Source organism: Pollicipes pollicipes, unplaced genomic scaffold, assembly GCF_011947565.3.
Source record: "Pollicipes pollicipes isolate AB1234 unplaced genomic scaffold, Ppol_2.1 Scaffold_1600;HRSCAF=1878_pilon_pilon_pilon, whole genome shotgun sequence".
In the NCBI taxonomy this organism is placed as follows: Eukaryota; Metazoa; Arthropoda; class Thecostraca; order Pollicipedomorpha; family Pollicipedidae; genus Pollicipes; species Pollicipes pollicipes.
The window spans coordinates 2,824,000-2,842,551 of record NW_023595962.1 but is presented as its reverse complement, the minus strand read 5'-3'; the positions used below and the strand labels follow the sequence as shown (position 1 = coordinate 2,842,551).

Here is an 18,552-nt window from a genome sequence, read left to right as displayed (position 1 = left end):
CAGATGACAAAAGATGACATGCCCTCTCGCTTCAAGGCTATACCCTCCCCCTTTTTGCCGGCAACTGCCATCCCGGGCGCGTGGCGCTTGGCAACGGTATTGCAAATGGTGGATGGTGGTAGCGATCAGTAGAAAAGAAACCGAGCGATCTTCGTGAAGGTACCGAATTTTTGGCGTTTGCATGGCTATGGTCTTACTAGACAGGTAGCACGTGAAACGTTGATAATGTTGTATCAGTGGTTGAAGCATGCGTGCGCTTCTGAAGGTACCATTAATCGTGTGTGGGCGTGGCTCAGATATGGAGGCCAGGGAGCACGCTGACTGATACAGGTTTATGGGAAGTGGGGATGTCTGCATCCATGTTTCTGAGCAATGCATATTGCATAGAATGGATTTGTTTGTTCTCAGAGGTTGGTGCAGGTAATTCCTCCAAGAATCAGACTGCCAAAATGCGTACATGCGCCAAACTTAGGGTCAAGCCAAAAAGTGCTGAATTTTCAAGTCATTTTTGCATAAAAAATTGTTTAGGATCTTGGTGTGAAATGTCTTTGGCAGCATCTTGATTCCTTGAAAGATTTGCTGTATATGTGCTGAAATTGGTGGTGGCTGTGCATTAAACTTGGGGGTCTCTTATTTTCCCCATGCATCAGCTAAAACCATTGCAGCTATGCTGAACATGTTCAGCATAGCCTCAGGCAGACTAGCATGTTTTTGTGCACTATGGATTAATAGAGGCTGATATTGGATTCTTCACATCCTCCAGTGATCAGAAGATGGCAGACATCAACAAAATAGCATCAGGGCAGGGTGGTAACATAAGTAACATTGGATCTGCACTGAAAATTTGGTGAAGGTTCTTAAAATTTGCAGCCTGTGCTTCAGGGTGACCACTTTTACTACAGGTGGCCTAAATTTGGATGTATGCATGATTTTGTGTTGCTTGTTTTCTCAGGAGTTGCGCTAAGTAGATCAGTTCATGCCCAAAATGAGTTAACCTATTTCTATGATATGTTTGAGATGTATACATTTCCATGTGTACAAAATGTAATTAATAAATGTGCAAGCTGTGAAAAAGTAAGTGGCAGAAGCTTCCAGAAAATTAGGTGTAGAGGGGTGTTAATGTGTAGGCTTGTGATACATGTGACAGCATGGGGACAATTTGATTATTCTCCAAAGTAAGTGGCAACATGGGATCACTTGCCCATGTTCATGCAGCACAGCTGTATGGTTATTCTGTGAAGCCCTAGTCATCATCCTGCGCTTTGCAGGATGATCACCTGGCATTTTTCTTGTGACTTTGGTTTAACATGCACTTGGGTGGGGGGTCAAATTGACCCCTCTCAAAGGTTTTTCCAAAATGGTTTCCGAACGGCACGGCTACACTGCGCCAAGTTTTGCCGAGTTGCGGACAATTGAATAGTGGATCGTTTGACATCAAAAATTTAGATGAACCTTGTAAGGTCACTGACCTATGACAGGTTAAAGTAAGGCCATGGTTTCGGCAAAGGCAATTTCTAAGGAATCCTTCAATCTGATCAAAGAATGGAGTGTTAGATGAAGCCATACATATCTGAGATGCTTTCTTGGACAACACAACAGCTGAAAGTTTATTGATGGCAGGAACTATGTTATACATCTTCCATGGACTTCTTAGAGGTCAGAGTAGGTTATTAACTTAAAATGACCTGGATCAATATTTTTTTTTAGGAACATACTGCCCAGCATAATCTCTGTTGCTTAGTCAAACACAAAACTCAAAGCAATGTTGTATGATTTTGCTCATCTTGACCTTAAAAAGGTCAAGCAATGTCATTGATCTTGAATGAGAATATGACCTTGTGCTTAGAAACAGTAATCTAGGTTCTGGGGACAATTTGGAGACCAACCTGGAACTTGACCTTGTTTGACCTTTTAGACCCGAAGGACATAACCTAGGAACCTGAAACTTTGCCCTAAGTGTGTTCACATACAGATCAACACACCCTGTAAATGTGGTGTCTCTACCTTTCTTAGTTCCTGAGATCTCAGGGGTCAAATTTAGCCTCCCCCCCCCCCCCCACCGCCCGAGCGAAGGGTATCTAGCCGGCCACCCGGGCGCGTGTTAAGTTTGTCAGTCTTGACCTGGCAGCCATTGACATTCTTTTGTACAGAAGGGTGAAATGCAGCCTTGAGTGCTACTGTGTGGGAGTCACTGGAGAGAGGAGATTGCGAAGTGACATGCGCATGCATGATGGAGTTCACCAGTTCAACTAAGATTTTGTTTTGTCTTACCAGCTGTGTCATCCAATGTGCTGATCCCAAGGTGGGGTGATGTGCCCCTGTCATGATGGCTTGGATGACATGAAAAGAGTGTGTGCCTGAGGCTGACAGTGGTGTCTGTCTTTTTAGGGTAGATACCAGCCCAGTGCCATGGGCTCCACCTACCTGACGCGCAATGCGTTTCTCAAGGCCATCTCTGCCATCTACCTGATTGCCTTCATGTCATTGTACATGCAAATACCAGGTCAGTTTGGGATTTGGCAAGCCTGGACTGGGTTTTTTTTAGTACTGACTGATGAGAAGTAGTGTCATTAAGGTCAGTAATATTGTAATAATGCTGCATAGTATTCAACTTGAGTGCTATTGAAGACGTGTTGTTAACCAGCTGCTCTGAAGGTTTAGTGTGAAAACAGGCTATGAAAAACATGTTGTAAGTATGTTCCCAGGTGGGCAACACATTGGGCAGTTTCTGAAGTGCTTCATAAAATAAATATCTCACTGATGACTGACTGGCATCCAGTGCTCCAGTTCCAGCATCTGATGTCCAGTGTGCAACTCCTGACCACCCACTGCCACTCTCTGGACAGTGTCCTTTGTCTAGTATCCAGCCCCCGACCGCCGGCCGCCGATGGGTGTCCTGTGTCCTGTGTCCTGTGTCCAGCCCCCGACCGCCGGCCGCCGCTGACTGTCCGGTATTCAGTGTCCTGTGTCCAGCCCCCGACTGCTGGCCAGTGCTGGCTGTCCGGTATCCAGTGTCCTGTGTCCAGTCCCCGACCGCCGGCCGCCGATGGCTGTCCGGTGTCCAGTGTCCTGTGTCCAGCCCCCGACCACCGGTCACCGTTGTCCGGCAGGCCTGTACGGCGCCAGCGGCGTGCTGCCGGCGCACAGTCAGCTGTCGCCGGGTGGCGGCGCGGGCCCGACGCTGCTGCGGTGGCGCGCCGCACTCGGTCTGCACACCGGCCATGCCATGGAGCTGGCCGCGCTGACCGGCGCCCTGCTCGCCCTGCTCGCGTGAGTCGGCGGGGACGCGGCCCGGGGTCACCGCGGCTGGAGGGGCCCGGGGTCACCGCGGCTGGAGGGGCCCGGGGTCACCGTGGCTGGAGGGGCCCGGGGTCACCGTGGCTGGATGGGCCCGGGGTCACCGTGGCTGGAGGGGCCCGGGGTCACCGTGGCTGGAGGGGCCCGGTAGCGGGGTCACGGAGACACGTCGGACTAGGTCAGGTCAGAGACACAGGGTCTCGGGGTGGAGGACTGGGATCGCGGCCGCTGGGCATGCAGACTGGGGTCGAGGCATCGGCGCTTCGCGGGGTCATGACGTTTGGGGTGACGGGGGCGCGTAAGTTGGGGTGACCGGGACGCGTCAATCTGGTTGACAGGTATGCGTCAGTTGGGGTGACGGGGATGCGTCAGCTGGGGTGACAGGTATGCGTCAGTTGGGGCGACATGAACGCGTGGGTTGGGGTGACAGGTATGGGTCAGTGTGGGTGACAGGTATACATCAGTTGGGGTAACAGCTATATGTCAGTTGGGGTGACAGGTATACATCAGTTGGGGTAACAGGTATATGTCAGTTGGGGTGACAGGTACACATCAGTTGGGGTGACAGGTGTACACCAGTTGGGGTGACAGGTATACATCAGTTTGGGTGACAGATATGCGTCGGTTGGGGTGGCGGGGACGCGTCAGTTGGGGTGACAGGTATGCGTCAGCTGGGGCTGCGGGGACACATCAGTTGGGGTGGCAGGTGTGCGTCAGTTTGGGGCGACGTGAACGCGTGGGTTGGGGTGACGAGGACGCGTCAGTTGGGGCGACGTGCACACGTCATTTCACGTCACGGGCACGCGCCAGTCGGGGTCACGGACCTGCGGCCGGATGATCTACCCCCTCTGCAGCTGCCTCCCCCTGCCGCCGGTGCCGCCCTGGTGCGCCGGCCGCTCGCCTCACGCCGTGACCTCCGCAGGCTGCTGTTCGAGATGTGCCGCGTCTCCGTGACATACGCCGGACTGCTGGTGCTCTACTTCTCGCTGGTCCAGGTCGGGCAGGTGTTCCTCTTCTTCCAGTGGTGAGTGGGCCGGCGTGGGGTTGCACGGCGTCCCTTTGGTGTCGGGTTGTCGCGTTTCCTGTGTCCTGCTCTATGCCAGGCTCTTGTAGAATGAGTTTGCATTGGTTTACGTCGACATTGCCGTCATTGCTGGTGTGGTCTTTGGTCTCTGTCACGTTTCCTGAACAGCAAGCGACCCCGCCCGACACCTTAAGCGTCTGAGAGCTGAGAGACAGAGGTATTTCTGGACTGAGAGTCGTGTTGTCCTGCCTGACTAGGCGCCCTTTCTCGATTAGGTTGGGGAGAGACTCCCCCACCCCCGCCTGTTCGTCTGCCCGTGCCGAGAGGCACGTGACGGGGAGGCAGGTGACGGGGAGGCACGTGACGGGGAGGCACGTGACGGTGAGACACGTGACGGGGAGGCACGCGACGGGGAGACACGTCGAGGAGACACGACGGAGAGACGCGTGACGGGGAGACACGTGACGAGGAGACACGTGTCGGGGAGACACGTGACGGAGAGACACGTGACGGTGAGACACGTGACGGGGAGACACGTGACGGGGAGGCACGCGACGGGAGACACGTGACGGGGAGGCACGTGGCGTGGCCTGCCGCGCGCTGAGTGGCGGCGCCTGCCGCAGGGACACCCTGCTGATGGAGGCGGGCCTGCTGGCGGCGCTGCTGGCGCCGCTGCTGCCGGGCTGCGCCGGCCGGCCGGCAGACGCCGTCGGCCTCTGGCTGGTGCGCTGGCTGCTCTTCCGGCTGGTGTTCTCCACCGGCGCGGTGAAGCTGCTCAGCCACTGCCCCGCCTGGTGGGGCCTCACTGGTGAGACAAGTGGGCTGGGACTCACCAGTGAGACGAGCGGGCTGGGACTCACCAGTGAGACGAGCAGGCTGGGACTCACCAGTGAGACGAGCGGGCTGGGACTCACTGCTGAGACAAGCAGGCTGGGACTCACCAGTGAGACGAGCAGGCTGGGACTCACCAGTGAGACGAGTGGGCTGGGACTCACCAGTGAGATGAGCAGGCTGGGACTCACCAGTGAGATGAGCGGGCTGGGACTCACCAGTGAGACGAGTAGGCTGGGACTCACCAGTGAGACAAGCAGGCTGGGACTCACTGCTGAGACAAGCAGGCTGGGACTCACCAGTGAGACGAGCAGGCTGGGCCTCACTTATGAGACGAGCGGGCTGGGACTCACCAGTGAGACGAGCGAGCTGGGACTCACCGGTGAGACAATCAGGTTGGGACTCACCAGTGAGACGAACGAGTGGGCCGCATTGGTGAGAAGGTCGGGTGGGCTCGCTGGTGAGAGCAAGGGCGGAGGACTGAATGCTGAGAAGAACAGGGACCAGGCTGACCGGCGTACCGTGCAGCAGGACCCCCCGCCCCCTGCCGTGTGCTGCCCCACGAGGTAGACCTGTTAATGTGACCCGGGCGTTGCGTCATCCGATGGGATGCGATACCTTAAGTGCCTGTTTCTAGTGCTGGTGTGAGTTTCACCAATATCTCTGCCTGACAGGCAACAGCAAAACCTCCAGTCCTGCCTTGTGTGCCCCCCATTCTAACTTCACATCTTACTGACTTTGTTTTGTCTGCTGTGCTAATGCATCATTCTGTCTTGAGTGCCTTTGACGCCCTCGATGGGTGTCACTCTACCAGTGAGATGCTTGCTCGCGCTACGCCGAGGGTGCACCTTGACACTATGTCGTTGCCATTGTGTTTGTTGTTTTGCGGTGCTGGAGGGGCATCTATGCGCTCTTGCGTTTTTCTGCACCTGTGGGAGACCTGTATCTGACACCCCTGTGTGGCCATTTGTGCTGCGCTGGAGGTACACTTCGAGTCTCAGTGCATGCCGACGCCGCTGGCCTGGTTCTCCTGTGACTCCTCTGTGCGGCCCTGTCTGCAGCGCTGGAGGTACACTTCGAGTCTCAGTGTATGTTCTCCTGTGACACCCCTGTGTGGCCGTGTCTGGAGCGCTGGAGGTACACTTCGAGTCTCAGTGTATGTTCTCCTGTGACACCCCTGTGTGGCCGTGTTTGCAGCGCTGGAGGTACACTTCGAGTCTCAGCGTATGTTCTTCTGTGACACCCTGTGTGGCCGTGTCTGCAGCGCTGGAAGTGCCCTTCGAGTCTCGGTGTATGTTCTCCTGTGACACCCCTGTGTGGCCGTGTCTGCAGCGCTGGAAGTACACTTCGAGTCTCGGTGTATGTTCTCCTGTGACACCCTGTGTGGCCGTGTCTGCAGCGCTGGAGGTGCCCTTCGAGTCTCCTTTTATGTTCTCCTGTGACACCCTGTATGGCCGTGTCTGCAGCGCTGGAGGTGCCCTTCGAGTCTCGGTGTATGTTCTCCTGTGACTCCCCTATGTGGCCGTGTCTACAGCGCTGGAGGTGCACTTCGAGTCTCCTTTTATGTTCTTCTGTGACGCCCTGTGTGGCCGTGTCTGCAGCGCTGGAGGTGCCCTTCGAGTCTCGGTGTATGTTCTCCTGTGACACCCCTGTGTGGCCGTGTCTGCAGCGCTGGAGGTGCCCTTCGAGTCTCGGTGTATGTTCTCCTGTGACTCCCCTGTGTGGCCGTGTCTGCAGCGCTGGAGGCGCCCTTCGAGTCTCGGTGTATGTTCTCCTGTGACACCCTGTGTGGCCGTGTCTGCAGCGCTGGAGGTGCACTTCGAGTCTCAGTGTATGTTCTTCTGTGACTCCCCTGTGTGGCCGTGTCTGCAGCGCTGGAGGTGCCCTTCGAGTCTCAGTGTATGTTCTTCTGTGACACCCCTGTGTGGCCGTGTCTGCAGCGCTGGAGGTGCCCTTCGAGTCTCCTTTTATGTTCTCCTGTGACACCCTGTATGGCCGTGTCTGCAGCGCTGGAGGTGCCCTTTGAGTCTCAGTGTATGTTCTCCTGTGACACCCCTGTGTGGCCGTGTCTGCAGCGCTGGAGGTGCACTTCGAGTCTCCTTTTATGTTCTCCTGTGACACCCTGTATGGCCGTGTCTGCAGCGCTGGAGGTGCCCTTCGAGTCTCGGTGTATGTTCTCCTGTGACTCCCCTATGTGGCCGTGTCTACAGCGCTGGAGGTGCACTTCGAGTCTCCTTTTATGTTCTTCTGTGACGCCCTGTGTGGCCGTGTCTGCAGCGCTGGAGGTGCCCTTCGAGTCTCAGTGTATGCTCTTCTGTGACTCCCCTGTGTGGCCGTGTCTGCAGCGCTGGAGGTGCCCTTCGAGTCTCAGTGTATGTTCTTCTGTGACACCCCTGTGTGGCCGTGTCTGCAGCGCTGGAGGTACACTTCGAGTCTCAGTGCATGCCGACGCCGCTGGCCTGGTTCTCCTGTGACACCCTGTATGGCCGTGTCTGCAGCGCTGGAGGTACACTTCGAGTCTCAGTGCATGCCGACGCCGCTGGCCTGGTTCTCCTGTGACACCCTGTATGGCCGTGTCTGCAGCGCTGGAGGTACACTTCGAGTCTCAGTGCATGCCGACGCCGCTGGCCTGGCTCGCGCACCACCTGCCGCCGGCCGTGCTGCGCCTCAGCGTCGTGTTCTCGCTGGTGGCCGAGCTGGCTGTGCCGTTCCTCTTCTTCGCGCCCGTTCGTCGGCTGCGGCTGGCCGCCTGCTACGTCCAGGTGCGTCAGCCGCCCGCTCACGCGCCGGCCGCCTCCGACGGCCGCCCGGTGATGTCTCACGGGCTCGGTGTGCGGCGGGCGGCCGCGTGGTGGCGATCGTGTCCCGGGTGTGATGGCAGAGGGCGCTCGCGTGCCGGCGGCGCGAGCTCGGTGCGACGCTGGACGGCGACGCCGGCCCGCTCGGACGCGCCGGGAGGGACGGCACCGAGCGGCCGCCGTCTTACCAGCGGTCGCGTGGAACACGGCCAAGAGACCGCTGGGGGCTGGGGCGCTATTGACGAGCGGGTCGCGGGTCGCGCTTGCCGTTGGGGTGAAAGGACGCCGCCGTGGTGCTGCGTACAGAGCGATGACCATAAACGATGACGCCTGCTGAGGGACGATGATCTCTGGTGACGGTGCAGACGGACGATGACCCCTGCCTGAGCAGTGCGCGGCCCGGCGTCACCCGTACATTCGGGAGGCGTTCTCGAGAGAGGTCTGTGACGGTGGTGTGAGCTAGCATGCCGCCGCCGCAGATATTCCTGCAGCTGATGATGATGGCGACGGGCAGCTTCGGCTTCTACAGCCTGCTGGTGCTGACGCTGTGCCTGTCGCTGCTGGACGACGGCTGGCTCGGTGGCGGCCGCAGAGGTGAGCCGGCGGACCGCCGTTGGCGCGCCAGTGACATCGGTGATGGGTCGTCAGTGACGTCGGTGATGGGTCGTCAGTGACGTCGGTGATGGGTCCTCAGTAATGGAATCGTCAGTGACGTGTCGGCAGGGATGTATGATCAGTGATTTCAGTGGTAGTTCGTCAGTGACTTCGGTGGTGTGATGCCAGTAATGTGTCATCAGTGACGTCAATGATACGTCATCAGTGACGTCAGTGATATGTCGTCAGTGACGTCAGTGGCGCTTCGGTCGCCTCGCCCGGCAGCGTCCGCCTTTAGCCGGGCGTGAGAGACGTTCCGAGGCTGACGCTCTGTGTCTTGTGTCATCCATTGGTTGACTGCCGAGTTTTCAGGAACGACGCAATGCTGATCAAGCCGAATTTTCGTCAAACTTTCTGTCTGACTCCCAGTGGATCATTCAATTTCGTTGTTTGGGTTGGTGGGGCGACGTGCTCTGTATTTGGATCTCAATCTCGGATCTCTTCTGCGATGTGCTCGGGTGTGCGTTCTTTCACTTTCATCTGTGCTCTAATATCAGCTTGATTACCTCCGAAAGCTCATGACCTGACCTAAGGTCGGACAGCCGACATCCGCTTCCCTTGCCGTGCAATTGAAGCCTGTTTGGAAGACCGTAGCTGGGCTGGGCACGCGGCTCTTCATCGGCGCGTCGGGGGGCGACTGCCGGGCCACACGCCGGCCTAGCGGCGGCCCCGCGGACGTGTGGCGGCCGCGGCCCGTGACGCGTCCGTGACGCCTCCGTGACGCGGCCGCGACGGTGACCCGAGCCGGCGTCGGCGGCAGGAGGCGCGGCGGCCGGCGGCTGGCTCCCGTCGCTGGCCAGCTGGGCGGCGCTGGTCGGCCTGCTGCTGGCCGTCACCGGCCTGTTCCAGCTGCGGCTGCTGGACGGCGCGCTCACCGCTGATATAGGTACGCACCTGTCTCCGGGTCAGTGCTCGCCGCCCGGCTTGTCGCCGTCACCCAGCCGGCGCGCGCGCGCACCGGCGCCGCGCGCGCCCGCCGGCGCGACGGCCGCGCCTGTAGCGCGCTGATCGTCAGCAGGGCGAGGGCGGCACTCGCAGCGCTTGCAGCGCTTTCCTGGGCGGGTTTTGCGGACCGTGGACGAATGTGTTCGCGTGACGAACAGTGCGCAGCTCCTCGGAGCTGAGAGTTGTGCAGATGTGACTCATGGGTTTCTGCGTGGCGCTGGCGACCGGCTTGTGTGTACACACTGCTACCCGCCACCTACCGTGCGCCTCACATTACTTGTTTCCCCACTCTGCCGGAGAGCGCATGCGCAATTTTGGACGACTTGCGGGAACCCTAAGCTTGAACGAAACGCTAGGCAACGCGTCGAATATCATTCACGCCGGCCAGCTTTCCTCTCTCGTGTTGGGGTTACAATTTTCCGGTGTACACACGCCCCGGCGGTCGGCTGACCCCGTTATGGGCGCGCCCCTGAGCTCCAATCACCGTGATCATCACCACGAGCGCCGCGTGTTCCGCGCCTGCGGGTCGGCGGGCCTGCCGCGCCGTCCGCCCCCCGGGCCGGGGCCGCCGGCCGGTCTGGTCACCTCGCCGACGGCCGTCCGTCGCTGCCCCGCAGCGTTCACGAAGGAGGAGTTCGCCCAGTTCGTGCACGCGGCGGTGCCCGCCGGCGCGCTGCTGGGCGCCGCGTCCTACCTGCTGACGGCCGCCGAGGCGCTGACCTCAGGTCAGTGTCGCGCCGCCGGTCAGGGTCGCGGGTGACCTGTAGTCGGGTGTGACGGCCGGCAGGGGTCGGCCTTGCTTCGGCTGCGGTCGCGGCAGTGTCGCATGGCGCCCGTGGGTCAGCCTGTGAGACCTCTATGCGGGCCCTCCGTACCTCACGAGATCGTCGTATCTGTAACGACGCGCGTCCGTCGTTTTTTGTTTGTTTTGTCTTGTTTTTTGTTTTTTATTTTGTTTTGTTCAAAAGTGCACGTGGGCCGCCTGATGCCCCAACCTATGTTGTGCTGTCGCTTGTGCATGTAGGCTGTCCAGTGAGCTGGCGCAGGACTCAGGCTGTCGTCGTCACTGAGCAGGCGTGAGGCGCCCATCGGGCGGGTCATGACGCGGACTGGTCCCCGTTTTAGGAACCCGCAGGATTGTCCGGTCTCGTCCGTCCAACTTCCTGTGTCGGACAGTGTCCTGTCCTGACCTGACCTGTCCTGGCCTGGCCTGGCGTGACCTGGCCGGGCCTGAGCGCGGCTCACCCTGGGCCCCGTCCGGCCGTGCCTGATGGTGAGTGTGGGGAGCGGCAGCAGCGCTGCCCGCCGTCCGTCTTCCGCCGCTGCTGTTGTGTAGTGGCAGGCTCTTCCACCGCACCAGCTGCTGCACCAGCTGGTGCACCAGCTGGTGCAGCGGCGGACGGACCTGTTCTCGTCACAATACGCAGCACATGCACTGTCAGCTCAAACGGCAGGCATCAGCAGAAGTATCGTCCGTGACCTGACCTGACCTGACCTGACCTGACCTGACCGGGGTCGGCGTGTTCCAGCGGCGCTGGACTCTGGTGGCTGTTGCCGCACGCTCCACACCGTGCTGCGTACCCTCACCACCGTGGTGGTGGGCGCCGCCATCTTCTGCTGCACACTGGTACGTGACGGCGGCACGTACACGCCAGGGCGCCGGTGGCGTAGTGCTTGACGCGTCTGCGTTAAACGCCACGCGTCTGGGAAACCTGAGGTGCGGGGTTCGATTCCCCGCGGCGCCCGCCCTTCCTGCCGGGGTGAGAGGCAGGCGACGCCATATAGCCTCAGCAGCTGAGTGCGCCGTTAAGTCCCAACGACGACAACAAAGACGATGGTCACAAGTCAGGGCTGGCTGTCCGCCCCCGGCACACTCGGGACTCGCCGTCCATTCAAGTGGCAACGCGCCGCCGTGTGTTCCGCCCTCACCGTGTTCGGCCGTGACGTGCTGGCTGTCTTCGGACGCTCACGGAAGCTGTGGTGATGTCACTGAGCCGCTGTGTAGTGACGTCACCTGGCCGCTGTGTGATGGCGTCCGCGGGCCGCTATATGGTGGCGTCACTGAGCCGATGTGTGGCGACGTCACCGGACGGCTGCGTGATGAGGTCACCCGGCCGCTGTGTGATGAGGTCACCCGGCCGCTGTGTGGTAACGTCACCCGGCCGCTGTGTGATGACGTCACCTGACCCTTGTGGTGACGTCACCGGGCCGCTGTGCGAGCCGTGACTGGAGCGGCTTCTCTGCGTCGGCGCAGGTGCCGTTCACCATGCTGGACACGGCCTCTCACCGGTCGCTGCCGGCGCCGCTGCGACAGGGCTTCGCCGACCACGTGCAGCCGTTCCACGTGTTCGGCTCGTATGGCCTGTTCAAGCAGATGACCGGCGTTGGAGGTCGGTGAGATCTTTCGGTCGCGCGGGGGTGGGAGGGGGTCACGACGTGCGGTGGGTCACGTGGGGATCTAGCGGTGCAGGTGGGGGGGGGGGGGGGGGGGGCTGGAAATGGCGCCGGCGCAAGCTATCCCCGCACCTCTCACCAGGCCTGCTGTATCGCCTCGTTCAACGGGACGCTATGGGTTCGGGATTCGAGATGTCAGGATAACGGCTTCAACGGGATGCCTGTATTAATTTCCTGTGTGCTGAAATTTAAACGCAGCATGGTCTCTCCCAGCCTCGCTGAGAAATCCTACAGAAATGTTGTGCATCCAAATTCAGCGGGCTTGCTGTCGACACAGGCGCAGTCGAAGGAAGTTCGGATTTGCATAGTGCGCCTTGGCGTCCCCGCCCCCTAGTCGCTGTCCGGTAGACGGCTAGGCGGGGCGTTGTCCGGCGGGCAGCTGGGCCGTCCGATAGCGGCCGGCGCTTAGAAGCAGCGGGGAGAGCGTGACCCGGGCGTGGGAGAGACCAGCCTGAGCTGATATGGCGAGAGGTGGACCCTTTCTGGCCCGGTTTCGTGCCGCACTTTTGTCAGCGAGCGTGAACGGGCGTTGTAAAATCCTGATGGTGGCGCGCTCGCGAGTCAAAATTATCACCAAGAGCAGCTATGGGCAGTGACTGTCCGTTTGGGCGCTTGTATTTGTTTGTGTGCAGGGGACGGGGTGTCAGGTCGTCTTTGATGACCTGGGTGACTGCGCTGACCTTTGCCGACCTTTGACCTGTCCAGGCCGACCGGAGATAGTCATGGAAGGAGCCCACGCCCTGGAGGGTCCGTGGCAGGAAATTGAGTTTCGCTACAAGCCAGGAGATGTCGCCACCCAGCCGTCGCTCGTCCGTGAGTATCTCAGATCGGACGCTTTGTATCTCCACAGGCGGCGGAAGACCTCCATGCTTATGCACAGGTGAAGGATATCGCTGAGCGGCCATATGACAAACAACGACCTAACTCCGCCGAGGTTCACGAAAGCAACACGTGACTTGGGCCATGGGCTTTGTGATTCCCACTTTGGAACTCACGTTTTGTGTTTGACGACGGCCGGCGCTCTTGGCTTTCGTTGTTGGCCTTTGTGTGGCATTGGCCTGTGGTCGTTGGCCGTTGACCCCTGTGCCGGGTCTAACGCCTCTGGTCCTTGCGTCGGACCCTGTGTCGGCGTCTGACGCCCCTGGTCCCTGTATCGGTGTCAGACGCCTCCGGTCTCCGTGTCGGAATTCTCTGGTCCCTGTGTCGAACCCTGTGTTGAACCCTATGCCAATATCTGATGCCTCTGGCCCCTGTGTCGGCCTTGTGCCAGTATCTGACACCTCTGGCCCCTGTGCCGGTGGTATCTGACGCCCCTGGCCCCTGTGTCGGTATCTGACACCCCTGGCCCCTGTGTCAGACCCTGTGCCAATATATAACACCTCTGGCCCCTGTGCCGGTATCTGACGCCCCTGGCCCCTGTGTCGGACAGTGCCGCACCAGCCGCGCCTCGACTGGCAGATGTGGATCGCGGCCCTCGGTGACTACCACGCCAACCCCTGGATCACGTCACTGGCCTACCGCCTGCTGACCGGCGCGCCGGAGGTGGGTCCGGTACGTCCCTCCCCCCTCCCCTCCTTCCCCCTTCCCCTTCCCCCTCCCCTTCCCCTTCCCCTTTCCCCTCCCTTCCCCTTCCCCCTCCCCTTCCCCCTCCCCTCCCCTCCCCTTCCCCCTTCCCCCTCCCGTCTCTCTCCCTATCCCCTCCCACAGAGGTCGGTGCCACGGACCTTCTGACCCCTCTCCTCCCCCTCCCCTCCCCTCCCCTCCCCTTCCCGTACCCTCTCCCACAGAGGTCGGCGCCGCGGACCTTCTGACCCCTCCCCTCCCCTCCCCTCCCCTCCCCTCCCCTCCCCTCCCCTCCTCCCCTCCCCTCCCCTCCCCTCCCCTCCCCTCCCCTCCCCTCCCCTCACCTCCCCTCCCCTCTCCCACAGAGGTGGGCGCCGCGGACCCGCTGACGTCCGTGGCGCTGCCGGAGACGTGCCAGTCGGCCCCCGCGGATTGGCGGAGTCCGCTGGCGGCAGCGGTTCAGTGATGGTTTGGTCTGCGAATCTGAGCGGCCGCTCCACGTTGGCGAACGAATGACCTCTAAATGTCCGGTAGGCTGTCGGCGGGCGGCTTTTGAATGACCTGGGCGTTAGCCGTGGTGACCTCTCCGCACGAGGTGACGTGGTGTGCAGGACGTGGTGATCAGGTGACGTGGTGATCAGGGATGTCAGAGGTCACGTCCACAGTTCTGCGGGGAGAGAGCTGAAATGGGCTGTGGACATCCACAGAGTGAGCTGTGACTGTGACCTGTGAATGACCTGGAAGCAGCCCCGGGGGCGACACGGGAATGTGGTGACACTCACAGGTCACTCTGGGTGTGACCTGTGAGTGACCTCCGCCTGACCCGAGATCGTCGTGTTTCCCAGTCTCCTGGACACCAGCCGTTACCCGTTCGCCGAGAAGCCGCCGAAGTTCATCCGCGCCCGGCGCTACAAGTACCACTACACAGCCGCCACCGACAGCGGCAGGTAAGGCCCTCCGGCGGGGATACGGCGCTGGGGGCCAGCCGGCCGGAGCCGGGGCCGTGTCGTACCGCCGCCGCCAGCGCTGGAGACAGCTCCGCGCCAGCCGGGGGTGGGGGTGCCGGCACGGGACGACCAGGTAACGCCGTGGGTGGGAGGGGGTCCCACCGCCCTCCCACCTCAACAGGGGGGGGGGGGGGGGGAGAGGACGGTGGGAGCTCCGGCTCGGGTCATCAGTGTGGAGCGGTGGGAGCCCCAGCTCGGGTCATCAGTGTGGAGCGGTGGGAGCCCCAGCTGGGGTCATCAGTGTGGAGCGGTGGAAGCCCGGCTCGGGTCATCATGTAGGGCAGTGGGAGCCCCAGCTCGGGTCATCAGTGTGGAGCGGTGGAAGCCCCAGCTCGGGTCATCAGTGTGGTCTCCTTTGACGCCAGTCCGACCACGGCCAGCGGGTAGTTAACGGAGAAAATCAGGTCAATTTTCAGCGTGTGCTGCAAATCGACCTGAACGTCCCTGGCTGACCTGTCGAAAGCCCTGTTTCACTCACCCGTGGCCTGTCGTGTGCTGACCTGACGACCTGATCTGACCTGTCAGTGCGGGCGACTGGTGGACACGGGACGCCAAGAGCGAGGAGTACCTGCCCATCTTCTCTGCCGAACATAAGCCACTGCTGGACTACCTTCGCGAGATGAAGATCATCGGTAAGGAAGCGGCGCCGGCCCTGCCGCGCCCGAGTGGGGCGGTGTCGTCCCCGGCCCCGGCTGTCCAGGGCGACACAACCGCATGCTAGCACATACATCTGGGCAACAAAGGTTTAAGACAGGGTACTGTGCAGGGAATGCGGGGCGAAGCGAGCAGCAGAATCGAGAAACTACTGTAAGCGAACAGACAATAACAGTAACAGACAGGACAGCGACAATAACAGAGAGGGAATGCTATGGAAGAAGATGGTGAGTGCCAAGAAGGGAGCCTGATGCGTCATCGACCCTGTTACCAGAGTTGGTCAAGTGTGTTTACCAGTGTCCTGGTTCCATCCCATCCGGTCACCGATCCAGCTCATCATCAGACTCATCATCAGATCCAGCTCATCATCATCATTGGGTGTTGTGCTTTCAGCGGCGCCTCGCAGGTGTGTTGTCACGCGCGGGCCATGCTCCATGCCGACGTTCTCGTCCTGCTCCATGCCGACGTTCTCGTCGTACTCCATGCCGACGTTCTCGTCCTGCTCCATGCCGACGTTCTCGTCGTGCTCCATGCCGACGTTCTCGTCCTGCTCCATGCCGACGTTCTCGTCGTGCTCCATGCCGACGTTCTCGTCGTGCTCCATGCCGACGTTCTCGTCGTGCTCCATGCCGACGTTCTCGTCCTGCTCCATGCCGACGTTCTCGTCGTGCTCCATGCCGACGTTCTCGTCCTGCTCCATGCCGACGTTCTCGTCCTGCTCCATGCCGACGTTCTCGTCCTGCTCCATGCCGACGTTCTCGTCGTGCTCCATGCCGACGTTCTCGTCCCGCTCCATGCCGGCGTTCTCGTCCTGCTCCATGCCGGCGTTCTCGTCCTGCTCCATGCCGGCGTTCTCGTCGTACTCCGTGTCGGCGTTCTTGTTTAGCTCCATCCCGGCATCCTGGCCCTACTCTATGTCGGCGTTTTCGTCCTGCTCCCTGCCGGCGTTCTCGCCCTACTCCATGTCGACGTTCTCGTCCTACTCCATGTCGGCGTTCTCGTCTTGCTCCATACCGACGTTCTCGTCCTGCCGGCAGGCGGCCCGGCGGAGGCGCCCGAAGACTCGCCGCTGGTCGGCCCGCTGGACGCGCTGCGGGCGTTCTTCGACCGGTGGGAGGCCACCAGGCTGCTGTGGGCGCTGCTGCTGACGTGCCTGGCCGTCAGCGTCACCCGAGGCCGGCTGCGGTAGAGGCCGCTCCAGACCGGCGCCACGGCGGGCTCCGACGGCGCGCTGCGCTGGAGTCGAGTCGGATGACAGGCGTCAGGGGGTCGGAGACGTCGGGGGCGTCGCCGCTCGGTGTTTTATTCTGGGGTTTTGTACTCGTGCGCGGCTCGGAATGTGTACGGTGTTTCGATGAGTGGTGGCGCCCATCGCCTCCTCGATGCTGACCTTTTGACGTGCTCAGCTCCGCGACGGCGATCAGCTGATATTCGCGGGGTGTTTGATCTATATACGCGTGTGTGTGTTCGCGTGCCGTGTCGCAGCTCCGCAGACGGCAGGGCTTCCCTGATTGTGAGTGTCACCGCTCGATTCCTGCCCCACGTCACTGTCCGGGACGCGCTCCGCCCCGAGCTGGTCCGCGCGGGGGACCCTAAACTTGTTTAGTGACCGTGGAACAAATAGCCAGTATCTCTTGATATTAAACCGATGCTCCGCCGTGGTTTTCTGGGTGAAGCCCCTGGACTGGTGCACTGCGCGCCGCCACACTCGGTCGTCGCATGCCATGTTGACCTCTGGCCGTTGACCCCTCGCTGTCCAAGGCCGTGGGTGGGGCACACGCTCTGTGCTGGCGGACTGCTGTTGGCCGGCGCGGCGTGGCGTCCCGTTACTGACGGCCGAGGGGGGGGGGGGGCGTCCGTCAGGCCAGAGCTGTCTCGGACTGTGGGGGGCTCTGATCACCCACTGACGGCTGAGGGAGGGGCGTCCGTCGGGTCAGAGCTGCCTCGGACTGTGGGGGCTCTGATCACCCACTGACGGCTGAGGGAGGGGTGTCCGTCAGGTCAGAGCTGCCTCGGACTGTGGGGGCTCTGATCACCCACTGACGGCTGAGGGAGGGGCGTCCGTCAGGTCAGAGCTGCCTCGGACTGTGGAGGCTCTGATCACCCACTGACGGCTGAGGGAGGGGCGTCCGTCAGGTCAGAGCTGCCTCGGACTGTGGGGGCTCTGACCACCCACTGACGGCTGAGGGAGGGGCGTCCGTCAGGTCAGAGCTGCCTCGGACTGTGGGGGCTCTGACCACCCACTGACGGCTGAGGGAGGGGTGTCCGTCGGGTCAGAGCTGCCTCGGACTGTGGAGGCTCTGATCGTTCCCTCGCGCCGGACCATAGTCGGGCTATGCTGTCGCGAGCTCTCGTCCCACTTGTTCGTCTGGTCCGTTCGGCCGCTCACCGACGTCGCTCGGCGTTTATTGTACCGACGTCGATTTGTCAACGCCCCTCCCCCTCCGAAATTGGGTAGCTATGGAATTACTACGTTAGCTAAAATGACCTGTTTCTGACTCATGTGCCAATTATGGATTTTAGACAGCTGTACGCTGTAGCTCTTGTTAAACTCCCACTGGCCGCCGCTGTACGCTCTGCGGCGCGCTGGGGCCGGCTGGGCAGGGCTCCGTTAGCTCATGTCTCGCCTGTCTGGGCAGCTGCACGCTCTGCGGCGCGCTGGGGCCGGCTGGGCAGGGCTCCGTTAGCTCAGGTCTCGCCTGTCTGGGCAGCTGGACGCCCTGCGGCGCGCTGGGGCCGGCTGGGCAGGGCTCCGTTAGCTCAGGTCTCGCCTGTCTGTGCAGCTGCACGCTCTGCGGCGCGCTGGGGCCGGCTGGGCAGGGCTCCGTTAGCTCAGGTCTCGCCTGTCTGTGCAGCTGCACGCTCTGCGGCGCGCTGGGGCCGGCTGGGCAGGGCTCTGTTAGCTCAGGTCTCGCCTGTCTGGGCAGCTGCACGCCCTGCGGCGCGCTGGGGCCGGCTGGGCAGGGCTCTGTTAGCTTCAGGTCATCGCCTGTATGGGCAGCTCACGCTCTGCGGCGCGCTGGGGCCGGCTTGGGCAGGGCTCTGGTTAGCCTCAGTTCTCGCCTGTCTGGGCAGCCTGCACGCCCTGGCGGCGCGCTGGGGCCCGGCTGGGCAGGGGCTCTGTTAGCTCAGGTCTCGCCTGTCTGGGCGGCTGCCGCCGTAATCCGGCGTCCCTGGCGTCACCGCGTCAGCGGCGGACTATGCCGACTTGGGGTGGCCGACGGGCCAGCGCGCGGTCGACGATAAGTGACGGGATCACTCCACTGGATCACTTCGCTGGATCACTCCACTGACGTGCTTCGGCCGTGGCCAGCAGCAGCGGTGG

General features: G+C 61.2%; 1 protein-coding gene across 1 annotated transcript; it reads left to right on the top strand.

The window, feature by feature from the left end:
* The first annotated feature begins 24 nt into the window (after positions 1 to 24).
* Positions 25 to 16,888, top strand: LOC119092682 (lipase maturation factor 2). Its single transcript, XM_037215650.1, has 17 exons — positions 25 to 159; positions 2,389 to 2,503; positions 3,111 to 3,270; positions 4,220 to 4,321; positions 4,945 to 5,129; positions 6,128 to 6,176; positions 7,785 to 7,914; positions 8,430 to 8,616; positions 9,455 to 9,490; positions 10,167 to 10,274; positions 11,079 to 11,176; positions 11,804 to 11,939; positions 12,709 to 12,816; positions 13,433 to 13,554; positions 14,412 to 14,513; positions 15,099 to 15,205; positions 16,265 to 16,888. Exons 2-16 carry the CDS (start codon positions 2,410 to 2,412, stop codon positions 15,165 to 15,167), a joined length of 1,686 nt encoding a protein of 561 aa, XP_037071545.1. The 5' UTR covers positions 25 to 159; positions 2,389 to 2,409; the 3' UTR covers positions 15,168 to 15,205; positions 16,265 to 16,888.
* The last annotated feature ends 1,664 nt before the right edge of the window (positions 16,889 to 18,552 follow it).